The 22,622-nt window shown below is 38.4% G+C and overlaps 1 protein-coding gene across 22 annotated transcripts in view; it reads left to right on the top strand.

Annotated features, from left to right (window-relative positions):
• EPSTI1 (epithelial stromal interaction 1) overlaps positions 1-22,622 on the top strand; it is a 315,408-nt gene that overhangs the window by 153,671 nt on the left and 139,115 nt on the right. For all 22 annotated transcript variants that reach the window (XR_012092040.1, XR_012092053.1, XR_012092052.1 and 19 more), the window contains one exon: positions 20,569-20,659. Coding sequence is in view for 9 of the 22 variants with exons in the window: in XM_037986754.2 (XP_037842682.2) it covers positions 20,569-20,659 (91 nt within the window). In the remaining 13 variants the exon portion in view is untranslated. The remainder of the gene's footprint in view (positions 1-20,568; positions 20,660-22,622) is intronic.

Raw genomic sequence — 22,622 nt, 5'->3', positions numbered from 1 at the left:
TACCTGTGCTTTAACTTGTCACATGTCAGTAAATAATTTCACTCCATTGTTCTCTTCTCTCTGCCCCAGTATTCCTAAGGCAGTGGGTGCTTCATAATGTCTCACTGAAGTTGGGGAGATATTTTGTGGGACATACAAAGACAATCCAAGGAGAGGGGAAGCTGATTTGGGAGGGAGATTGAACCCACTTGAAACTTTAAAAATGTTATTTTGCACATTTGTTATTAGATGTGCAAATAACTTACTAAAGTATGTATAAGCTATTGTGGATAATTTAACTTCTTTGTACCTTCATCTTTTTTCATTTGTAATGAGTATAACAATTGCATCTTAGTGAACAAACCTGTGAGTATTGAAAAATATAATTCATATAAAATGCTTCATTTGGGACTGGGCATGTCACACAAACATACGTTCAATGTTAAGGAGGAAATGGGAAGGAGTTAGCCATGCCATCTGCTTCCTAGCTGACCATTTATATTTATTGTGTTAGTTTTCTGTGGCTGTTGTAACACATTGCTGCAAACTTTGTGGCTTAAAACAACAGAAATTTATTCCTCCACAGTTCTGGATGCAGGAAGTCCAAAATCGATTCCACTGGGCCAAAATTGAGATGTCAGCAGAGCTGTGCTCCCCTGGAAGCTCTGGAAGAGATTGTGTTTGTGGCTGCACCATGCCAACGTTTGCCACCATGCCTCTGTGTGTGTGTGTGCGTGTGTGTGTGTGTGTGTGTGTATAAACTCTCCCTCTACTTTCCTTTTATAAGAATACACTTATGCCCCAACAGATAATCCAGAATGATCTCTTATCTCAAGATCCATAATTTAATCGCATCTGCAAAGACCCTTTTCCTGATAAAGTAACATTTACAGGTTCTAGTGCTTAGGACTTGATATATCCGGAAGGCAATTATTCTGCCTACCACATGTGATCTCTCCTAGCCTCAGTTACCTTACCTGTAAGTTGGGAATAATAATACCTTCCTTACAGGTATTGTGAGGATTAATTCCATAACATATGTGAAAATGCCTCATTAATGTTAATACGTTATGCAAATAGTTGTTGAAAAGAATCTTTGAAAATCCGTCGAGACGAATGTAACTGCAGTATGCATCCATGGTGAAGTGGAGCATACAGCCTACATTTTCTGAAATGGTGTTAGGATAATCTCATGTTGAAAATCACAAGAGGCTGTCAGGTTTTGTTCACCGTAAGCATTACAGGTCTACTCTTTGCTGGATACTCTTCTGAGGACTGAAGTTACAAGGATAAAAAAGCCCTGATCTTGAGGACATTATATTCCATTTGGAGTGAAGAGGCACACAAAGTTTAAATACACTGTGTTGAGTGGCATGACAGAATGCCCCCAAGAGTGTTGCGTCATGAAGTGGGGGTGGGGAGGGTTTGGATCATCACTGGGACGTCCAGGAAAGACTTCTCATCTTTGTGGGTAGTGGCTTTGGAAAAAGCTCAACTAGCCTGTAGATCTGGCCTGTCTTGGTTGCTTTGAGTCATAAGTTAAACAGATTGTTTCTATAACCCCTTTGGCTCTTGAACTTTGGAGTGGAATGGATGATGTTGTGGAATAGGATCAAAACATGGATAGTTGCTACTTGACTCTTCTCCAAAGCTTGAAGGCCGTGGGGTTATATCGGGAGGAGACTTTAATTTAGCACAAAGAGTCCGGGAAGACCTCCTAATCTTTTTGTCCCACCTCCTAATTTTAAAAATGCCTGAATCTTTAGTAATTCAACCAAATAAATTATGAAATACCCATTGACAGATGGTGGGTTTGATGGAGCTGTCCCTGGAAATAGATCTGTAATTCTGTCACATTGATGGGAAAGAGGATATCGATAGGTTTCTGATTCATTGTCACACTAGCAAGGGCTGCTGCCTCGTGGTTTCCTGTCAGGTCCTTGTTCAGCCTGCAGTGGGGGTAGACATGGGAATGTGTCATTCATACCTATGGGGAATAAATGTTGCTTTCTCCTCCAAATGTGTTGTTTCAGTACTCTAAGTAGTTATGATATAAGAGCTAACAATTGTAGTTTCCAGTTTCAAAGATGCTGATAAATTATGGGGGTCCTATTTGGAAAGACAGGCCACATTTATCAGAAGATAACAATTTCCAGTAGCATATTCTAAGGTAGCAAGTGAGTGGTGCAGACAAGGAGTTTTAAAGACATTTGAAAGAGAGTGGTGTTTGGAGAAGGGTCTGTTGAAAAGGTGGGCCAAGACTGAGTTTTAGAATGATGGCAGTGAGGAGGCGGCTAGGAGGGCTTCCCAGAGACACAGGAAAGGTGGCACTAGCAAGAGGCACAGACACAAATGTGCTGATGCATCCTTGGAACAGAACTTACATCCACGTGTATAAAGTAGTACGTCTAGAGCCATATGATGGTAAAATATAAGTCTGAATAGGGAGGCTCAGTTCAGATTCATTTATTCATCAGTTATTTATTGAGAGTATAGTATGTCCTGGCCTTGACACTAAGGCAAAGAAATTTTTTTTTTTTGGTTTTTTTTTTTTTTTTTTTTTTGAGACGGAGTCTCGCTCTGTCGCCCAGGCTGGAGTGCAGTGGCCGGATCTCAGCTCACTGCAAGCTCCGCCTCCCGGGTTCACGCCATTCTCCCGCCTCAGCCTCCCGAGTAGCTGGGACTACAGGCGCCCGCCACCTCGCCCGGCTAGTTTTTTGTATTTCTTAATAGAGACGGGGTTTCACCGTGTTAGCCAGGATAGTCTCGATCTCCTGACCTCGTGATCCGCCCGTCTCGGCCTCCCAAAGTGCTGGGATTACAGGCTTGAGCCACCGCGCCCGGCCAAGAAATTTGTACTTTGCAATGTTGGCAATGAAAAATGAAGACTATTTTTAGTATTGGACTAAATTATGGAAAATCCTGATTTGGGAAGATTCCTGTGGCTGCTTTGTATAGTCTATTAGTCTGTTGTCACTGTGCTAATAAAGATATACCTGAGATTGGTAATTTATAAAGGAAAGGGGTTTAATTGACTCACAGTTACACATGGCTAGGGAGGCCTCACAATCATGGCTGAAGGCAAAAGAGAAGCAAAGTCATGTCTTACATGGTGGCAGGAAAGAGAGCTTGTGCAGGGGAATTCTTATTTATATAACCATCGAATCTCATGAAACTTATTCACTACCATGAGAACAGTATGGGGGAAACTGCCCCATGATTTCATTATCTCCACCTGGTCCTGCCCTTGACATACGGGGATTATTACAACCCAAGGTGAAATTTGGGTGGAGACACAGCCAAACCATATCATATAGTGTACATTAGGATGGGAAAATGTTAAACATGGAGAGATGAGTGACAGAACAAATTGTAGGTGAGAGGTTTAGACAAGAGAGGTAGCAGAAGGAACAGGTGCAAGAGATGTTATTGGGGAAAAGTGGCTATTCTTCTGTGTTTTTGTAGTGCTTTATAGAGTATGTTGTTTGATTGCATGTCTATTTCCCCACTAGACTCTAAGTACCTAAAAGGCAAAGACCAATTCTGATTTACTGTGTCTCTTAACCCCTACTGTTGTGCCTGGTGCATAAGTCCTCAGTAAATGTTTGATAAGTTTCTGATTATTAAATACAAATTGGACATGATAGGTGATGGGGGAGAAAAGTTAAAAAACACTCAAGTTGTGAAATATAGAAATGGGAGGGGTATTCATTATCAATAGAAAAAGGGATAGGCACAGCAGAACTGCTACTGAATGAAGATATTCTCTGGCTCTCATTGGTCAGGAATTTCTGACATTAAGTTGGTAATGAGATATTAGAACCTACTTAAGTTTCTAGGTTACTTTTTAGGAAGAGAAACAAGGAGGCATAGCTTTTAAGATAGTGTTTCAGAATCTTGAATGGGAGGGAGAAGGGGAGTGTAGTTTGAAAAAGCAAATTTTTTACTCTCAAATCGGATTTTATACTTGGGAAAATATAAATTATAAAAGGAGCCTTAAATATGTATCAATGAGGGAATGGATTTTAAAAGATTAATATACTTTGTTAAGTCCAGTCTTTAAAGTCTCTAGCACCTTTAAAAATCATGCCTCATGGGTCTAGATCATCCTCTGAGCAGGCAGGTATAGGAGGAATCTTTCACCCCATTTTTAAAAGTTTTTACATGCAAAAATGGAATGAATTGGGGCTCATTTAAAATAATTCAATCAAGCAGTTCAAATGGTGAAGAAATACAGAGGGCAGAAAGTTAAAGTCCCCTTCATTGCCATCCACGTAATTTTCATTACAGGCAACCATTGATAGAAGTCTGTTTTCTTTTGTCCAATTTAATCTACACATGCATACACACAAAGGGATATATTTTTACACGTGAGAACATATTGTACCTATTTGTTTTGGAGTCATTTTTTGATAACATCTACAGTTTTTTCATGTGTAAACAACCTCATACGTTTAACAGACATATAGTATTCCATTGTAATAGTAATAGTCAACATTATTGAAGCATTTGCTGTGTGTCAGGCACTGTGCTAAGCATTTGGTATGATAATCTCATTAATATTACACCAATCCTAAGGGATGGGTACTTTCATTATCTATTTTACAGAAGGGGAAACTGAGGCCTTAAGGTGCTGGGTAAGTTTACCAGGGCCACAGAGATAGCATGTGTCAGGGACAGAATTTTATTCCAGGCAATCTGATTCTAGAGTCCTTATTCTATATTGCCCTCCTATGAATCTACCATAATCCATTTAAGTTATCACCATTAATAGACACTGAGAATGCTTTCATTTCTTTAATTCATGCATTTATTCATAGAGAAACTACTTTTTGAATGCTTACTATCTCCATACACTGGTCTGGGTACAGGGGATTCACAGTAAAAAAACAAAAAACAAAAACTAGATAAAATTTCCTGCCCTTCACATATACACCATGGAATACTATGCAGCCATAAAAAAGGATGAGTTTGTGTCCTTTGTAGGGACATGGATGCAGCTGGAAACCTTCATTCTTAGCAAACTATCACAAGAACAGAAAACCAAACACCGCATGTTCTCACTCATAGGTGGGAACTGAACAATGAGATCACTTGGACTCGAGAAGGGGAACATCACACACCGGGGCCTATCATGGGGAGGGGGGAGGGGGGAGGGATTGCATTGGGAGTTATACCTGATGTAAATGACGAGTTGATGGGTGCAGCACACCAACATGGCACAAGTATACATATGTAGCAAACCTGCACGTTGTGCACATGTACCCTACAACTTGAAGTTTAATAATAATAAATAAATTAAAAAAAAAAAAAAAATTTCCTGCCCTTGCGCGGTCTCCTGGAGAAGGCAGACAAGATGAATAGGCAAAATATATAATATAGATAACAAGGAAAGAAATATAGCAGTGAAGAGAGATAGGAACTGTTGTGGGCAGAGTGTAGGAGTTTCAGACAGAGTGTTCAGGTAAGGCCTTTTTGAGAGGTAACACTTGAGCAAAGACCTGAAGGAGCAAGAGTACCAGCCTTGTAAATATCTGGAGGAAGAGTATTCAAGGCAGAGAGCCAGCGAGGTGCAAACGCTTTGAGGAGCAGCAAGGAGGCCAGTATCGTTGGAATGGCCTAAGTACGGGGGATAGTGGTAGAAGATAATAAAGAGGTGTAGGGGGTCAGATCATGTAGATCTCATGGGTCTTCTGGTACCTATTTTGGCTTTAACTCTGGGTGAGATGGAAGGATATTGAGGGGTTTTGAGAAAAGAAGGGACACAATCTCATGGCATCAAGCTGTTGAGTACAGACTGGAGGGAACAAGGGCAGAAATAGGAAGATCTGTTGGGAGGCTGTTGTCATAATTCGGGTGAGAGAATATGGTGGCTTGGATGGCAGTGACAGCAGGTGAAGTGTTCTAATTCTGGAAATGTTTAAACAGTAGAGCCAACAAGATCAGATATAGAGTATGAGATTTAAGGGGTCGAGGCTGAACTCGTTGTCCTTTACTGGAGAAATGGGACATGTTATGCTTGGAAACCTATTAGCAATCCATAGGAGCTATTGAGTGGAGAGTTGCCTGTAGAATTCTGGAATTCATAGAAGTAGTCCAGGCTGGATTATCAATGTAGAGCTTGTTAGCATATAGGTGATATTTAAGGCTGTGTCCCCAAATAAAATGACCTAGAGAATAAATGTCTACAAACAAAAGATGAGGGCCAAGAAATAAATCCTGGGCTATGCTGACGTTACAAAATGGCTGTAATGAATATTCCTGTACATGTTAGTTGTGTGTTTATAAAGTAATCTCTTTGGATACTTTTCTACTTTTCTATTGAAGGATAAAAGGGCTTTTTTTTTTTTTTTCTTTTTCAGTTTGTTAGTAGCTCATAAATTGCCCTCTGTGTCAATCTGTATTCTCAGTTGGAAGCAACAAAAGCCCAGGCTACATTAACAAATAATTTTCCAAAAAATTCCCTCCCACTAAGAAAATGTAGGAGTCAGTACTGACTGGAGGCAACCTTCAAAAATCGGTAAAAACCAAGGTGCTCTAAAGGTTGGGCAGCAGGTATGGTTTGATTATGATACTACTGTAGCCATTGCTGATACTGGCGGTAGATGTGGAGCTGCGTGTGGCCTTTTGACTGTTGGTACCATTAAATATACAATTTCTCCAAAGCAAATTGCATAATGCCACTGTACATCAAGGGACAGCAAAGTACAGTTCCTTGGTCAAAGCTGGCCCTCCACCTGTTTCCATAAATAAAGTTTTATTGGAACAAGACTCTCCTATTCATCTACATGTTGTTTATGACTGCTTGCACACTTCAATGGCAGAGCTGAATTATTGCAACAGAGATTCCGTGCCCCCAAAGCCAAAATTATTTACTGTCTGGCTCTTAACAGAGCTTACCAGTCTCTATAGCAAACGAAATTCAACATTTTTGTATTAGTTTCTTAGCACTGCCGTGCAATAGTACCACACACTGGGTGACTTAAACCACAGAAATGGACTTTCTCACAGTTCTTGAGACTAGAAGTCCAAGATCAAGGTGCGGCAGGGTTGGTTTCTTCTGAGCCTCTTTCCTTGGTGGTCTTCTCCCTGTGTTTTCATGTCTGTGGCCTAATCTCCTCTTATGAAGACACCAGTCATATTGGATTAGGGCCTACCCTCATGATCTCAGTTTAACTTAATTACTTCTTTAAAGACCCTATCTTTGATATAGTTACATTCTGAGATATGGGGGGTTAGGACTTCAACATATAAACTAGGTTGGGGTGAGGAGAGGACACAATTTAGTTCATAACAACATCTTTTATCTAAGGGATGCTTGCCTAAAATTTGAAATCTAGGGAGGGGAATTCTGTTAGTTAAGGCTATGATCTGGCCCCTACAATTCATTACAGAAGACGAGTGCACCTACCAGTTTGATTATATACCATGGGAGATTACACTGAGACAGAAAGTTAGATGTTGGTTCATGGAAATAACAGCAACAAAAACAAAGTATCAATTTATATTCCTACCAAAAAATTTTGGAATGTTTGTTTCCCCACAACAGTGAGGAATTAACAAATAGTATTTCTAATCCGATTAAAGAAAAATGATATTAATGTTTTAATTTAAATTTCCCTAAATAATAAAGATCGAAAATTTTCCACATGTTTACTGGCCAACTTTATTTCTTCTCAGAATTCATATCCTGCGTATTTTTTTTTCCTGGGGTTGTTTATTTCATTGACATAGAAGAGAGAAGAAGCTTTTATAAATTGGACATTTAATTTTTTTACTTCATATTTTAATCTTACATCTCTTTTTCTTCCTATATCTAGCTTTGTGGTTTCTTTTACTAGATAGAAGTTTATAATTTTTTATTTAGTAAAATCTATCCATTTATTCCTATATGGCATTTGGGTGCTGTGGTGACCTTCTACACCCTAATATTATGTTTTAAAATATACTTTCTAGCACTTTTAAAAATAGTTTTCTTTTTGGTGTAGCTCATCTGTCTATCTGAGATTTAGTTTTATATATGTAAGAAAAAAATATAACTTTAAATTTTATAAATATATAGCCAATTGCCTTAATTTCATCTTTTCAGTAAGATAGAAATTACTTACTTTTAGATCCACCTTTATCATTAACTCTAATACATGTATATATGGGCCTGTTTCTGAAATGTATGTGGTTTGTTTTTTTTTTTCTGTTGGTCAATTTTGTCACTACGACACTTATTTTGTTGCTGTACTTTTTATAGTATATTTAATACCTAATGTAGCAAACACTTTTCAAAACTTTCTCGGCTACCCTTTCACATATTTTTCCCTCAAATAAACATTCAAGCAACCGTATTAAATTCAATTTGTAATACTATTTTGGCATTTTGGTTGGAATTGGATTGAATATATAAATTAGCATGGGAAGAATAGATATCGTTGTTATATTGAATTGTCTCATTGGTGAACGTTGTATATCTCTTAATTTATTCAAGAGTTGTTTTAATATCCTTTAACAAAATTTTATCTTTTTTATATAGGTTTTATATGTTCATAATTTCTTTTCCGAGTATTTTACTGTGTCTGTGCTATTATGTATATATTTCTCATTACATTTTCTAAGTGGTTACTATTTCTATATGGGAAAGATACTGATTTTGTAAATTGGATTGCTACCAAATAACACATGCAAAGATATATTCTAGATGAATTTTAATCCTAAAGTTAAAAAATAAAACTGCATTGCAAAATATATTTATGATATGGAGGCACCGAAGGATTTCTTAAACAAAAGAACAAAAACAAAATAGTCAAACAAAGAATGATGAATTTGTTACATAAAAATTAAGGTTTCCAGTTCAATGAAGGTGACAGACAAATGATAGATTGAAAAAAATTCTGGCACTGTCTAAAGCAATAAGAGATTAATATTCAGAATTTATAAGGAACTGTATAAACCAACAAAGAAAAGGGCAGTAACTCTAATAGAAAAATGGGCAAAGGATTTGAACTGGCTTTTTACCTAAAAGGCTATTGGGTATATAAAAAGATGCTTAAACATATTCATAGTTTTAAAAGTGCAGATTAAAACAACAACTAGTTATCACTTTTTGCATCAGACAAAAGCTGGAGAGCTGTATAACATGCATGGGATGTGGACAGTGGCAATGCCAGTTGACTGCCTGTGGGAGGGTGGCAGGTGCTGCTGGGCTGGAGTACATGTGGAGCTACTCAGTCAGATCATAATTCTCGACCTAGGCATACGGACCTTACAACTCAGCATTTCCCCTTTTTGGTGTATATCCCAAAGAACTTATCCCACAGGCTCATAAAGGGCTATAGGAAGATTTTCATCACAGGGCTTTGATGAGAAGTTGTAGGGAATCTGGTTGTTTATTACTGGCAGTGATGGAGGCACATGGTGGATTACTATGCAGCCATTCAAAGCAATAGACTGGATGATAACACATTCAGTGTTTGGTGAAAGAAGTGAAAATTTAAAATTAGTAGAATGAACTCTATAGTACAATACCATTTAAGGAAATTTAAAATACAGCCACACAAAATAGTGCACACTTTGCTAGAACACATAACAATGAATGAATACATCCCAAGTAAATTGTTGCTTATTGAGGGAGGAAAGGGGAATGAGAATGAGGAATAAGCATGAAAGGGAATGAATCAATGAACGAATGAATGAATGAGTGAATCTGGAAACTTTTTAAAAACTGCAAAAAAGAAATAATGAACATATTTTCCCCAACAGCGATGCCAACTCTTGCAGATGATTTGGTTAGCATACTCTTTAACAAGCTTAGAATATATGACTGCAAAGCTGACTTTCCTTAATATTTGTAGATACTGAATTATCAAGTGTCTCCTCCTTAGTAATTGCAGTGATCAGAGAATTATTGCTTTGTGGTTCTGGTAACTCCTCGGAAGGTGTAGCTGAATTATAAATATCAGACAGCAATAGTAGGAGTAAAGTCATTTTGCTTTTATATTAACCACTCTGGAGGGATGTCTTCAATCCTGGCTGATGTAGTGACACCACTTTGACCAATACGTACTCTTCATCAGCCATCTGACTCCTGGGAGACAGGATGATTCCCTCTTTTGAGAGAGATGATATACTATTGGGGAAATCTTTCTGAAATAAGTGAGGCTCCTCTAGATAGGGTTTACAATTTAAATGGAAATGGAGGAAAGAGCTCTGTTCGATGATGACTGTAAGGAAGTCAAGACTTTCCCCCTTCATTTTGTACTCCTTTAAACAAGCTGGGCTGTTTTATTCATTATTGCTCATAGTGTCCTAGGCAGGTGTAACTGTCACATAGCAAGAGATGAACTCAACAGGGTGCAATCATAAAATAACTTTATGTTTCCTCCTGAGGTCCTTTCAAACCTGCTCAATGTGCTTGTTTAAGTCCAATAGATTTTCCAGTAACTTCTAGATTATAAAAAGTCCTCAATCACTTCAAGTCACAAGGATAGTCTAAGTCCAGCAATTTGAAGAGGCAGACAGTTTAATAATACAAATTCTGAACTTCATTTAAAGTTAAAGGTTCTACCTTCTCCCAGCTCAGAACTGCTTCAGGCTGAGAAGCCAAAGATGAGGAGAGAAGGCATTACCAACATCAATATTTCCACTTGCTGCTTTATCTTTTTCTTATAACCCCTTTACTCCATCCCACTTTGCTGTCTCTGCCTCCTCCAGGTTTGGACTGGAGGACAAAAGAAAAAAAAAATCAGTAATAGGAAATGTCTTCCTTCAGTGAAAAAGATGTTATCTGGCACTGTAGATAATTCCCATGAAATTTCAACTTTTACAGCCCCTAGAAAAATAAATTCTTCCAAATATTTTTAAATGATGTGAATATAACATTGTCATCAAATACTGAAAAAGGTTGCACAAAAATAAAGGTACAAGTTTTCATTTTGATTATGAATAGTGAAGCTATTATCCCAAATTTAAAAAATTCAACAAAATTCAGGAGCACCTTGGAAGATAAGACACATGGCCCTGTGAAATGTATTAGAGTGGTACATGTCTAGTTTGGTTTAGGGAAACACATTATAATGTATTTCATCATATTAGTAGATGTGCATTGGGAATGTACAATGATTGTTTCTCGAGACACTAAAAAGGCCTTTCAAAAAGTTTGACACTCACTCTTTATTTTAAAATTCAATTAAATAGAAATATGTAGATCTTCGTTAGCGTGATAAAAAATGCCCATCTTAGTTCGCAAAATAGCATCATACTTAGTGGACAAACTCTAACAACATTTCCATTACAATCAGAAATAAGAGAATATTCACTAGCACCACTATTATTTAACATTGTTTAGAATGAGGTACTAGCTGATACAAACAGGCAAGAGAAGTATACATTGGAAAAGAGGAGGTAAAATTATCTTTTTTTACATATGATATACTTTTTAAACTTGGAAAACTAAAGATCACTTGAAACACTGCTATAAACAATGAGATAATTCAGAAATATGATTACTACCAAATTAATATAAAGACATAATTAACTTTTATATATATGGTCAACAACCAATTGGATGATATAATGGAAGACCCCATTTATAATAGCAATAAATAACAAGATAAATTTCCTAGAATTTCCTAGAATAAACTCAAGAAGAAATGTGCAATGTCTATAAAATAAAACTTTATAAGACATAAAGTACATAAAAATAATGACTTGAACAAAGGAAAAGGTATGGGAGAGAAAGAGATGCTATATTACAAAGAAATTAATCATACCTAGGTGATAGGTTGATAGGTACAGCAAACCACCATGGCACACATTCACCTATGTAACAAACCTACATGTCCTGCACGTGTATCCCAGAACTTAAAATAAAATAAAATTAACAACAACAAAAAAGAAGTTAAATCCTTGCCAAGTTAAACCATGCATTTTGTGCAATCCCAACAAAATAATGATGAGGAATAATTAGACATAGACAAGCTGATTTTTCTCTACTTATATGTCATTGTTGTTTAATCTTTAATTTCAATTTTTGATCCTTCATGTTAGCCATTTTCTCATTACTTTACATAGTTAATGATTTAGAGTCAGTCATACACTTACCAATGTTTTGCCAACATTTCTTTTGTATGATAGACCTTTCTTTCAGGATCACTTTTTTTCTAACCAAGCATAATCTCCACAATTTCTTTTACTGAGGGACTTTTGGTGAGAAATTTTTTCTCTCTCTCTCTCTCTCTTAATTTTTGAGGGTATCTAGAAATGATTTATTTTCTTCTGATTTCCATTCTCACTGTTGAGAAATCAGCTGCCAGTTTATTACTCTTCTGTACGTGATTTGTCATTTTTTCTCTTTATTTCCTTTCTAAAATGTTCCCTTTGTCTTTGATATTCTGCGGTTTTACTCTGATGAGTTTAATTGTAGATTTCTTTTTTTTTCTATCCTGTATAGTAATAGTTACATTTTCTGAATCCAAGGATTCATATCCTTCATTAATTCTAGAAATTTCTCATCCATTATTTCTTCAACCATGGCCTCTTTCAACTTCTTTTTGCTTCTTCTGGAATGCCACTTAGGTCTTTTGTATATAGATATTTTAATCTATCCTCCACGTCTCTGATCTTCCTTGCTCTTTACTGCTTCTATCTCTTTTTCTCGCTGTGTATCTTCTACAAAATTTCTTCAGTTCTATCCTTAAGAACCCTACTTACCTCTAATTGGCTGAGTCCTATATACAATTTAAGGTTTCTATTGGCTTTTTACATGTTAATGATGATGATTTTTGTACATGGGAGAAAGAGATATTTGGTTAGTTTTCAAATCTTTCTCTTCCATGATACTATGTTAATTATCAGCTCATGGTTTTAATTACTTTTTATTTCCTTAAATATCTTAAACACATTATTTTATATTCTTCATTTAATTATTCTGTGATGTGAAATAAATATGGTCTGATAGAGCTTTTTATTACTATTTTTGCTTACTCTTGTTCATGTGGCTTGTTTCCTCATATTTTCAAAACCCAAGGAAGTTTCTTTACTTATGCAAGACTATTCAGAGTTAATTTAACTTGGAATAAAATTAACTCAGAATCTTTCTTCTTTCTTATCTTTCAAGTCATGAATTCTTTCTTAATTTGCATTTAATCTTCTGTTAATCCTGTAAATTGAGTTAATTTCATCAGTTAATTTTTTCAGATCTAGAATTCTCTTTCTCTCAGATTTCAGTTCTCTGCTGAAATTCTCATCTTTTATCTCCTTGAACATATAAAATGTAACTAGAAATATCTGTCAACTGTGTTACATTGTTTTCTACTGATCTGTTTCTATTCTGTATTATTTCCCCCTTTTTCATATTGTCTTGTCTTTGTGTATGCCTGATTATTTTTTATTGAGTGCTAGTTTTTACTTATAAAAATTATAGAAATAATTTCTAGTCTCTGGCAGGAGACCAGAGGCTTTAGCCATCCCAGACCACCTTGATTTAATTTCAGGAAATAAGATGACTCAGTGCTGGCCTTCAGTCCCTGTGAGGTTCAGTTTACTCATAGGTCACCCTTACTCCTAGGGTGTATTCTTTTGTAAGTACACAAGTTTCTCCTTCTTTGGTAATCCTTGAACTGCAGCATTTGTCTGTTTATTCCCCAAGGCTCTCAGAACTCTGCTCATCTTCTCAGTTGCATATTTAAATGACAGCAGACACCCCTAGAGAGAAAGCTGCCCTAAAATGTGTGGCTCACTTAGCAGGCTTTTCTCTTTTCTCTAGATCTTGCTCTTTAATTCCTCATTGTTTTATTAGTTTTCTGAATATTTCAAGTGTATATTTATTATATATTTCCTACTTCAGTGGGAAGATTGGCTCTAATGGCCTACCCTGCCATTATCAAAAAGAGAAGTAAGTTCTTGTTACTTTTTAATTAAAATATTTTCTTTATTTTCTACCAGTTCTCCATCAATATTGGCAACCAGCTGATATTTCTAGTCTCCTTTGTCTGTTTCTGTCTGGCTATTGAGTCCCTTACATGCAATTTTTCTTTGCCTAAATATATGTATATATATTTGTTTTTAATTATTATTGCCTCAACAGGTAAGCCAGGTTGTGAGCTTCTTTTTTAGAGGGCTGACAACTAGTAGATAAATAGTAGAAGGCACAGCAGTTGCTACTCTTGGGAGCCACCAATAAACAAACTGGGTAAAACTACCAGCTCTCTGTTGAAGCTTAGAGTGGCAGCCTCTTTACTTGCAGGTCCCTTTTGATCACGGCCATAAAGATTGGGAGCCATATGACTCACCTGTAAGTTTCCTTTTGGTTCCACTGGGATTGGAAGGGATCTATGGGCAAATGGATGATGACTTTCCCCCAGATGAGTCACAGGCTTCCATCAGTTAAGGCACCTCTGGGAGCCATAACATCTCAAACTCAGCCCCTGGTATAAAGAAGAAGGAATCTCTGGATTCTATGGGTCATTCCATAGCTCTCACCAGGCCCCGAGAGAAGAGTTTAATGTTGGTTCTCTGCCTAGACTTCCTGGGAGAATCCTCAGCTACCCGAGGCACCTCTAGGTGGCCAGTTATTCTTCCCTAACTGTTCTTTACTTCAGAGAGGAAGTTGTTCTGAAATCCCTTCTCAGTATCTTCTTTTCCTTTCTGAATCTACTCTTACAATTCCAGTTTTTTATCTCATAATAAATATGAAGAACCCTAGGCTGAGTTTTTTCCCAAGAATATGATAATGATGATGATGACACCATGAGGATAACAACAATATCTACAACCACTTATTGGAAACCTATTAAATAGCAGGCACTGTGCTATATACTATCTATACACTGCTTAATTTAGCCCCCTCAAAAATCTTATAGCAAAATTTCATCTCTCTTTATAATTGAAAAAATTGAGGCTTAGAGGGTGAGTAACTTGCCTATGGATTATGTGGTTAGTAAGTAGTAGTGTTAGTATTTTACCCTTGTAAGAGACTTCCCTTTTTATTACCCTTATACTTTCAAATGAAAATCATGTGCATATGGTCTGATAAAGAATTATCTAATTATGTACTTATTTTTGAAATAATCCTTACAAAGTTATTCAAAATAAATCACATTTAGTATTATATTGAACTAATCATTTAAAGACTCTCCCTGTCTCCACCCAAATCTCATCTTGAATTGTAACTCCAACAATTCTCACATGTTGTGGGAGAAACCCAGTGGGAGGTAACTGAATCATGGGACTGGGTCTTTCCTGTGCTGTTCTTGTGATAGTGAATAAGTCTCATGAGATCTGACAGAGACATAAGCTGTCTCTCTATGCCTGCTGCCATCCATGTAAGACATGACTTGCTTCTTCTTGCCTTTCACCATGATTGTGGGAAGGCCTCTCTAGTCATGTGGAACTGTAAGTCCATTAAACCTCTTTTTCTTCCAGTCTCAGGTATGTCTTTATCAGCAGCATGAAAACGGACTAATACAGTAAATTGGTACCAGTAGAGGGGGATGCTGCTGAAAAGATACCTGAAATGTGGAAGCAACTTTGGAACTGGGTAACAGGCAGAGGTTGGAACAGTTTGGAGGGTTCAGAAGAAGACAGGAAAATATGGGAAAGTTTGGAACTTCTTAGAGACTTGTTGAATGGCTTTGCCCAAAATGCTGATAGTGATATGGACAATAAAGTTCATACTGAGGTGGTTTCAGATGGAAATGAGGAACTTGTTGGGAACTGGAGCAGAAGTGACTCTCATTATGTTTTAGCAAAGAGACTGGTGGCATTTTGCCCCTGCGCTAGAGATTTGTGGAACTTTGAACTTGAGAAAGATGATTTAGGGAATCTGGTGGAAGAAATTTCTAAGCAGTAAAGCGTTCAAAAGGTGACTTGGGTACTGTTAAAGGCATTCAGTTTTATAAGGGAAGCAGAGCATAAAAGTTTGGAAAATTTGCAGCCTGACAATGTGATAGAAAAGAAAATTCCATTTTCTGAGAAGAAATTCAAGCTGGCTGCAGAAATGTGCATAATGTTAATCTCCAAGACATGGGGAAAATGTCCTCAGGGCATGTCAGAGGTCTTCACAGCAGCCCCTCCCATCACAGGCCCAGAGGCCTAGGAGGAAAAAGTGGTTTTGTGGGCCGGGCCCAGGGTCCCCATGCTGTGTGCAGCCTAGGGACTTGGTGCCCTGCGTCCCAGCCACTAGAGCCATGGCTGAAAGGGGCGAATGTAGAGCTTGGATTGTGGTTTCAGAGGGTGCAAGCCTTGGCAGCTTCCACATGATATTAAACCTGCCAGTCTACAGAAGTCAAGAATTAGGGTTTGGGAACCTCTGCCTAGATTTCAGATGATGTATGGAAATGCCTGGATGTCCAGGCAAAAGTTTGCTGCAGGGGCAGGGCTCTCATGGAGACCCTCTGCTAGGGCAATGCAGAAGGGAAATGTGGGGTCGGAGCCACCACACAGAGTCCCTACTGGGGCACTGCCTAGTGGAGTGGGCACTGTGAGAAGAGGGCCACTGTCCTCCAGACCCCAGAATGGTAGATCCACTGACAGCTTGCACCGTGTGACTGGAAAAGCCACAGACTCTCAATGCCAGCCTGTGAAAGCAGCTGGGAGAGAGGCTGTACCCTGCAAAACCACAGGGGCAGAGCTGCCCAAGACTATGGAAACCTACCTGTTGCATCAGTGTGACCTGGACATGAGACACAGACTCCAAAGAGATCATTTTGGAGGTTTAAGATTTGACTGCCCTGCTGGATTTCAGGTTTGCGTGAGGTCTGTAGCCCCTTGGTTTGGGCCAATTTCTCCCAGTTGGAATAGCTGTATTTAACCAATACCTGTACCCTCATTGTATCTAGGAAGTAAATAACTTGCTTTTGATTCTACAGGCTCATAGGTGGAAGGGACTTGCTTGGATTGTGGACTCTTAAGTTAATGCTGACATGAGTTAAGATTTTGGGGGACTGTTGGGAAGGCATGATTGGTTTTGAAATGTGAGGACATGAGATTTGGAGGGACCAGGGGCAGAATGATATGGTTTGACTGTGTCCTCACCCAAATCTCATCTTGATTTCCCACATGTTGTGGGAGTGACCCAGTGGGAGGTAATTGACTCATGGGACTGGGGTCTTTCCTGTGCTGTTCTTGTGATAGTGAATAAGTCTCACGATATCTGACAGTTCTAAAAACAGGAGTTTCCCCTGCACAAACTCTCTCTTCTCTTTGCCTGCTGCCATACGTGTAAGATGGGACTTGCTCCTCCTTGCCTTCCACCATGTTTGTGAGTCCTGCCCAGCCATGTGGATCCATGAATCCATTAAACCTCTTTTCTTTCCCAGTCTTGGGTATGTCTTTATCAGCAGCATGAAAACTGCTATTATTTACCAATTTTACAGACTCAAAGTCTAAAATGTAAAGATATTCTTGAAAATTTGTCATCCATTATTGCAAGACTTTTAATTTCTTTCCTGCCACTACTTAACTGTCAAAACTTGAGAAAATTATATGACATTTTTATAGGTCTCAGTCTCTCAACTGTGCTATGAAAGAGTGGCTTAGATTATCTCTAGGCCTCCTTGAGATTAGAGATGTTTTTGCATTATTAAAAACATTATATAAATCAAATTTTTTTTTTTTTTTTTGAAATGAAGTCTCGCTCTTGTCACCCAGTCTGGAGTACAGTGGCATGATCTTGGTTCACTGCAAGCTCCGCCTCCTGGGTTCAAGGAATTCTCCTGCCTCAACCTCCCGAGTAGCTGGGATTACAGGCGCCTGTTTTGTAAACTCTTTATTTAAATAAAATTGCCCAATTTTTAAAATCAAATTGTCGTTTTTAAAAAGTCTATGTGGTTTGCTTTAAACAAGATATAAATTTTCTTACATAGATAAAGGTAGATTTCAGATGTTAGGAAAAATATGTGTGGCAGACACTATTAGCTGTTTTCCTTCTGTCTGTCCATTTCCTCTCAATCTCATTAATAGACACTAATTTAGTTCAGCATGGCCATGTGCCCAGCTGAAAATTATAGCTTCATCATCACACATCAGAAAGATGAGCACGTGGCACAGTCCTGGCCAGTGAAATATAAAGTGACAGCTTCTGGGAAGTGTTTGCTTTCCTGATTTAAATACCACCCCTTCCTCCCTACCCCCTGTTCCTTCTTCCTCCCTGGGCAAATGACTTAGGGGACCAGCTGCCGTCTTGTAACAAAGCAGACAAAAGCTACACGCTAAGAATGGCAAAGCAGAAAGAAGACCTTGATGGTATCATTGACAGTCTGGGTAGTCTACTTCTAGATTTTTCTATCATGATTGAATAAACTGCCGTATTTTCTGTTACCAATAGGGGTTTTGTTACCAATATGTTTGTAACTGATTCAGCAGGTATTGATTTTAGTCCCCAACAGTAGAGTGAGATAAAAGCACATTTTCCTTTTTGTTCTCAATCAAATTTAATCTTCCTGACTATCCACATATTTGGTTGGTGGGACATTCATCCTCTGTCATTTCTGTGTTTTTCTGTCCTCTCAAGATTTCTAGATTTGGGACTAGGGGGGTTGCTTGAAAACACAAAAATGGAGAAAATGCCAGATATTTGGTTCACAGTGGCTGCACTCACTCAGCATTTATTTACGAACTTTCCGGGGGCAGTGTAAAGAATGGGAACACACAATGAAAACACCTTTAGCTGCAGGTGTGTGGTCAAGGCTTGGTCCTCTGGCTTTGGTTGGGCTGCAGACAAACTCAGACACGCCCCGCCAGGGCCATCTGCTCCATTAACTACAAACCTGCCCCTGGAATTCTAGGCCCCTGGGTTCCTAACCAGAGTCCGAGGTTCAGGTATCCTGTCGTCTCCCATCTGGGTACCACTTGGTCTCTCCTACTAGTGGCAACCTGCAAAATCCCATCCTACTCTTGGTCTTAGGACTCTTAACTTTCCCTGGGGTCCAGAAGCATCTGCTTTATCTACTTCAAACAGTTCCTGCAACTCCTCCCCTTAAGAAGGGATCTGTCTTACTTTTCAAGATCACAGCCAGTACTTTTATGCTATCTCAGTTATACAGATGAGAAAACTGAGGCACAGAGACCAACGGTAAAGTCACCCAACTAGTAAGTAGCAGAAACAGGATTTGGGTGCAGATGGCCTGGCTCCAGACCCAGTTGCTAACCACTGTATTGTGCTACTCTCTACCTGCAACACGAAAGCTCCTCACTTTCTGTTTGGGTATGGGTAAACACATCGCAACTCATAAAAATACAGTGCTGACCTTTTTCTGGGTGAGATATGGGAAGGGGTGTTAACTCCCAGTTGGTATTTTCCTTGATAATTCACTCTGTTTTGTATCCAATGAAGAAAAATACGTTGCTTTTAAACAATGCACTAACTTAAGCTTCCTATGTCTCAGTTTTCTCATATTAAATGGAGGATAGTCATTTCTGTTATGACTTTGCCTCTGTATTTTACCTTATCAAGATTCAGTGACAGGAAAAATAAGGTGTTAACTAAGAAGGTTTTTGAAATCTTCAGGGAAAAAAATGTGATATTTTAGTAAGAAAATTGATGCAACATCTGATAATATAACTGGTAAAATGAATTTTAACTTTGGTGTCCCTAGATGCTCCCTATTCAGTTCTTAGTAAAATATATTTCAATCTAGAAGAAAATAGGGACCCTGCCAACTAGTATTAATGCTTGCTTGCCTATTAATTGAAGCACACTTTTGGAAAATGTTGTATGTATCTGGGGAAATATAATGCATTCAGCATAAGAATAAATCTTTTTTTGAGAGAGCTAGACCTAGAGATTTTCTCACTTTTCTGTCATTCCACAATCTTTCTGGTTTATCAGCTCCTTTTTCTCTGCTAAGCAGTGACGGTAATGCATACAGTTGCCTTTTTCAGTAAATCATCCTTTTATAATTTGGCTTTCTTTCAATCTTGGGTTCCCATCAGAAGGGTTTTACCTCAAGGCATATTGCAACCAATTTCTCCCATAATTAATGCCATATCTGCCTCACAGTCCATTTTAATTCCCAGATGAAAATTGATGAGGCAGCCAACCACAAATAAGGATCACGTAGCACTGATTAAACTATCAGACTAGTTTCCAGGCTATCATGTTACAGTGCCAAATCATAACCAGAGGGTGAGTTTTCTGGTCTTTTGCAATGTATATTGCTCATAGTAAGTGTCCATAAATTGCTATTAGCAGATGAAGAGAAGCATTTTATATGGCCCCTATCAAATTCTACCAGACAGACTAATGATTAAAGAGGTTTGTGTTACAGGAACCAAGACTGCATAGCACATGAAAGAAAATTGTATCTAGACTTGATAAAAATGAGCTACAAACTGCTACAAAAATCACCAGGACAAGAAAAACTGACTTAGGTGTTTTTATCCCATCCACATGGAGTGTGGATGGTTAAGTCAGGTAGCTGCATTTTACCTAGGAAGACTAAATTCTCTGTCCACCAGCCTTCAATTTCAGATTCCAGCATGAGAGTTGAATTGGAGGTGGATGCGAGTGGCAGTTATTCACCAGTCAGTAGCAAGAATTCATTCCTTCATCCCATTCATTCATTCACTCACTCACTTAATATTTATTTACCTATTTTCCAGGTGCTGTGTGAAGAATGGAAACATGCAGCAATAAAGACGCCAGTCCTGGTGAACCTGATGCCCTATGGCTGGTGTGGCAGGGGACAGATAAGTAAACAGATCATTCTATACACGGTAGTCAATATAATCTGATAGAAGTAAGCAAGAGGTACTAGTCAAGTATGCAAGTATCTGTGCATGAGTTGCTAGTCATGTATTCGTGTATGCCTGTGTGAAGGCTTCCTGGAAGAGATCACTGAAACTGTAGGAGTAGGTAGCCAGGTTAAGAAGGCGGGAAGAGCAGGGTATTTGAGGCAGTGGAAGCAATTTGAGCAATGTGTGGAGTGGAGAGAGAACCTGACTGTTTGAGAAGTTTGGAAGGTTAATCATAGCTAGAACAGGGTATTGAAAGAGTTTTGTAGAGGAAAAGATGAGTAGACAGAGGCTGCCAGATGTTCTCTCCCAAAATATTTGACCATCATCAGTATGAGCAAGGCAGATATTAGTGTGATTATGAAAACATATATGTGTGTGTGTGTGTGTGTGTGTATGTATGTATGTATATTTAAATGCATTACATATTTCAATCAGTGATACGTGTTTTTCTAGGTATCTTTTTGGCATATTTTTAAGAAAGACATTTTGAAAATTAAATGTAGGCATGAACCCTTCACCACACCCAAAGAACCGTTCTTGACATTCAAGCAGAACATTTTATGCCCCAGTTTGCATTATCTGACTTTGGTTTCTCTCACTGATACCTGTAGCCCCTCCAAAGTAGTGGTAGACAGAGCTGAGACAAGAAATTTAACAGCTTTTCCCTGTTGTAGAAAAATCTGCATTTAAAAACATACTGACTTACTGAATTAAAGTAAGTCACTCCGCCTCTTAAAGACTCAGTCACACATCCAATTTTCCAGTGGCCTGTGGCCACTGAGTGTCACAGAGTGTGGAAGTCTGTAGGGGGCCAGTCCAGAGGAGGGACCACAAGGCCTGATTGTCTAGTATCAATTGATATCCACAAAAGAATGCTGGCTCAAGAAAATAAATTGAAAAAAAACCCCAGCAACACAGTGAACAGGTGGCTTAGTATGAGGCTGTGCTTGCACTTTTTAATGAGCTGATTTGTTTCCAAAATTCGTTTTAGGTAATGTATTAGTCTGTTCTCACACTGCTATAAAGAACTACCCAAGACTGGGTAATTTATAAAGAAAAGAGGTTTGATTGACTCACAGTTCTGTAATGCCCAGACCGTTTATTCCCCGAAGAAGACCACCAGAGTCCAGAGTCAAAGCTAAGCAGCAAGGATCTTTATTACAGGTTCGAACCTGGAACTCTCCCTCGCTCGCGAAACGAGACGGGCAGGAGAGCTCCCCCACTGAGCTCCGAGCAGTGTTATATAGTCTAAAAAAAGTGGGCATAGAATTATTATACAAATCAGATATATGATTGGCTAGTGTTTGAACAAGGCGATTTGGCTAACTATGATTGGTTCCCGCCATTTCTGATATTTCGGTTCAACCTTTGAGGCGGGAGAGCAGGTTTATGGCAGCAATAGTTTATCTTACTTAAAACACATCTTGTGACCTTGCCTCAGAACTTACAAAATTTCTGGTACGTGCAGAAAAACAGGTACTCACGAAATCTCTGGTATGTGCAAAAACAAAATCTCTGGTATGTGCAAAACAAAATCTCTGGTATGTGCAAAAAACAGGTACTCACAGAACTTACGAAATCTCTGGTATGTGCAAAGATTAGAGAGCAGAACAAAAGGGTGTAGCGGGGTGGGGGCGGGTACACATCTGTCTTTGTGTCCTTTCATTTCCCCCTCACATAAGTAACTGGATGTCCAATCTTGGATTTCCAGAGTTTTATAATGTAGTCTCACTTTCTGGGTGCAGGAGAGGCTGGTGATGGCTATGGAGGACCATTAGTTGGATGGTATCAAATCTTTCTCTGACAAATTGTAAAATTTTATTTACTACACAGGGGCCTATAGTGAATAGAAGTAGTAAAGACATTAGGGGGCCTAAAAGGGGTGCCAGAAGGGAAAACATTGAAGAGCTCCACCAATT

The sequence above is a fragment of the Chlorocebus sabaeus genome, chromosome 3 (genome assembly GCF_047675955.1).
Source record: "Chlorocebus sabaeus isolate Y175 chromosome 3, mChlSab1.0.hap1, whole genome shotgun sequence".
NCBI lineage: Eukaryota > Metazoa > Chordata > Mammalia > Primates > Cercopithecidae > Chlorocebus > Chlorocebus sabaeus.
Note: the sequence above shows the minus strand (reverse complement) of the source record. Positions and strands in the feature narration are given on the sequence as shown.